Here is a 3,576-nt window from a genome sequence, read left to right as displayed (position 1 = left end):
AAAAAAAAAAAAAAAAAAAAAAAAAAAAAAAAAAAAAAGATTGCTCAGCATTAAAAGCAAGGGTGGATGGGAAATGTACGGTCTGCACTTCCAGGTTCAAGAGGACAGCGGTAAAAGGCATGATTCTTTTAGGTAAGCAAATGTTCTAAGTAATGACAGTTTTATTTTTCCAGATTCTGACTCATTTAACCTGGACACCACACACTACGAAGTTCTAACAAGCCTTTAAAAAGCTGGCTGTGAAAATCTTTTTAGGCAGCCCTGAAGCTTTTCAAATTACCAGGAACAATAGAAGCTAAAGCCTCATTTCAGCTATGTTCAAAAGCAGATTTTTCTTTTGAAAGTTTTGACAGAAAAATTGGTCTATTAGAAAACAGAATATGGGCCTTTATATTTAATCTGTAATTCTGCGAAGCTATAAGCTTTCCAAGCTTCAAATAACTTCATACCTACTTATTAGGGCTGACTGGGAAACAGACTTACAGTTCATCAATTTTTTTATTTATTTATTTTTTTTAGTTTTTGGAAAAAAAATTGTGTTGAATCATGACAGAAATACAAAAACTTGAAAATTTTGCCCAACTGGAATTCTGCAATATTTCAATTGGGGAATGCCAATTGAACATTTCAAAACACTTCAGGTATTTCTGAAACAAATTATGCTGTCTGGGCTCCCAGGAAACCTAGAAGCCCTGATTCTACAGCAGTCCACCAGGCAGCTACTGAGGAGCTGACAGCTTAGAAGCCCTGGCTCTGCAGCAGCCCACCTCATACTGGGGAATCTGGGAGCCAGGAGCCTGTGCTGCTGTAAACTGCAGAGGCAGTAAGCTGGCAGGAAATCAGGAAGAATCGCACCTAAATTCACGTTTCTGTGGAACATTTTAATTTTGACTAATCAGCATTTTCTGATGGAAAAATGTTCCACTGGAAAATTTCCAACCAGCTCCAGTATTTACAGATTAATGAATCCGATACCTTCTTCCTTCAACACCATTCATAAGCCACTTGCATTTTCACATAACACCTGCAATATGGTACTCTACATAGTTTCAATGTGTTTGACACCCACTCTTACAAGACTGGAAGGCAAACCCAAAAAGATACGAATACAGAGCTCCACAATAAGATGACCAATTTCAATACGTAGTATAGTACATAATTCTTTCACACTATTTACTGATTTTAGAAGAGGCCCAGGGTTAAAGAAAGCATTGTGTAGGGTGTAAAAACATTCTGGATAGGAAATCAATTTTAAGAGGACAGAGTCATAGGCTTAAAGGGCAGGCAACTTTTATACACAGGGCCTGTACACTAGTGTGAAATTCATTATCCTTCTGTAACTTCCCTGCTATATCTAATAGACTTCCTGCTGCCCTGTTTTGCAATGAAGTACTTCTCACTGATGACTACATCACTAGCAGCATGAATTATGTAAATGTAATGAACTCAGTAGTATGATCCAGTCTACGAAACGTCTCATACATTTCACATCTCCTCACCTAGTTCTCCTCACCACTTTCACCATATGGCAGAAAATTCTCCAGACCTGCCTCTGTCACTTCATGTTTGAGACACATTAGAAGTGGAATACAAATTTATCTTTTTAAATTTCAAATAAAGACAAAAGTTTGGCCTGAAGAAAACCAAAACAGGAATGCTAAAGGGTCCAACAAATTGTTTAAAAATACCAAAAAAGTAAATTAATACTACAAACTTTTCAACTCAGAAGTGGAAAATCCAGTCTCCAGGTCAGTGTGCTTACACTAGACATGTACCAAAGCCATCAGAATATCACTTTAGAAGTTCAAGAACTAACCAACCACTTTATTTAATAAAATATGTCAAAACATCCATAAGTGCCCATCATGTGTTCTGGGAGCCCATCCCATAAATTAAAACATACAATGTAATATAAAGGACTACATGTAACTATTCACCAGCCTTCAACCCACCCTCTCTTCAAAAGCCTGAGGGGAAAAATGGGCTTTTCAATGTGCCCAGGAAGTTAAAAAATCTGGGCCTGGCAGACCAAAGGGGAGTCAAATAACCTAAATCAAAGACATTAGAGGAGAAAAGACACACTTTTTTGTAAAGTCTCTTATGCAAAGAGCATGCTGATAGTTTCCCCATCAGTATATCTAAATGGTCACAGGCATAGGCATTTTCTGGACAGTACCAAATATTAGGAGTTGCTAGGGAGCGTAGTGTTGGAAGGTGTCCATTTTTTTGTTGCTTGGACTGCCCTGCAGACAGGATACTGGGGTCGAGTAGCTCAATCAGTTCCACATCCTCATGTAGCAGAACTTCCTGTTGCAGGATGGTATAGAGAGAGTCCAGTCGAAACCCAACATCCTTAACATGAATGAGTGAAAGAAAAACAGGGCATGAGTAGAGATTAAGTTGTTAAAAAATAATAAAACTTTATTGTTTATAGTTCTGTAGACGCCAGCATTTTAGACATGCTACAATTGGCTATACCACCTCTCTCAAATGTGTTTCATTCTAAAACTTCTTCTGCCATCTCATCTTTAAAGATGCTTTCATTGAACTCACGACCTGGTCCTAAATGAGGACAACGTGGCTGAATTGGAAACATGCTACAGGTTGTATGAATATATTTCCACAGGAATGAGTGTAGGCACTAGAATTTACCAGAAGAATGGAAGTCGAACTGCAACCTGAAAAGTCTGTTGTGTTCCAATGAATCTAGCTTTTTTCTATAGCATCTTTCCTTAGCAAACAAAAAGACGTTAAGATAGAGACATTGCAAATCAGTCAGTTACAAAAATTGGCTGTGGACCAGTTGACAAAGACAAGTTCAGTTGGCTGGAATTAGAATCCCCACCTGCAGTGGGATTCTCCAGGAGAGAGCCACAAGACCTTTCCAAAGGGAGCTGTGACTCCACAAATGAAACAGCATGGGATCCTGTGGACCTTTGACTTACCAAACCTAACAGGAACTTTGGGTGGTACCAATGATTTTAATGCCATCACAAACATTTGCACTTCCTCTTCAACTAGAACTTTTAAAGAAAAAATCTCTGCAGCTATATTACCTACCAAAGTAGCTCTCTGAAGTCTTAAATCAGATACTGAAGCAAACCGTAACTCTAAAACATCAAAAGTTTTCCAATGAAGAGAGTGTTCAAACAGACCACAATGAAAATTTACTATCAGCATGTGGTCTAAAGCAAGATGTAAGTGTAAAAAGGGAAAATACTTCTCTTCTGCAGCATCTTCAGTCAGAAGCCGTTAACAGACGTCAAGGAGTTTGCCGCTTCATTGCCAAAATATTTTTAGTTTTCAATCCAACTGGCACGATTAAAGTCAAGATAAGTATTTCTCATTGACTCAGTGGAGTAATCTACTATGAAGATAGTAGGAAAATAGCTATCTGAAGGCCCTAATTCTTTAAAATAAAATAACAATAAATTAAGGATACTCGGTATTATCTTATACCCTCCTGCATTCAGTTTTTACTGGAGAAGACTTGATTAAGGAAGCCATAGAGCAGACTATGTGCTGAAGTTAATTCAAGAACACTTCTCTTGAGTCTACAAAAACAACAAGGAGTCC

The 3,576-nt window shown here is 37.9% G+C and overlaps 1 protein-coding gene across 3 annotated transcripts in view; it reads right to left on the bottom strand.

Annotated features, from left to right (window-relative positions):
* The window catches only part of VEZT (vezatin, adherens junctions transmembrane protein), an 86,336-nt gene that overhangs the window by 42,360 nt on the left and 40,400 nt on the right, over positions 1-3,576 (bottom strand). For all 3 annotated transcript variants that reach the window (XM_026648843.2, XM_026648844.2, XM_026648845.2), the window contains exon 4: positions 2,177-2,352. In XM_026648843.2, coding sequence (XP_026504628.1) covers positions 2,177-2,352 — 176 coding nt within the window. The remainder of the gene's footprint in view (positions 1-2,176; positions 2,353-3,576) is intronic.

The sequence above is a fragment of the Terrapene carolina genome, unplaced genomic scaffold (assembly GCF_002925995.2).
Source record: "Terrapene carolina triunguis isolate 2854851 unplaced genomic scaffold, T_m_triunguis-2.0 Scaffold68, whole genome shotgun sequence".
Taxonomy (NCBI): Eukaryota; Metazoa; Chordata; order Testudines; family Emydidae; genus Terrapene; species Terrapene triunguis.
This window is presented reverse-complemented; position numbering and strand designations above follow the sequence as displayed.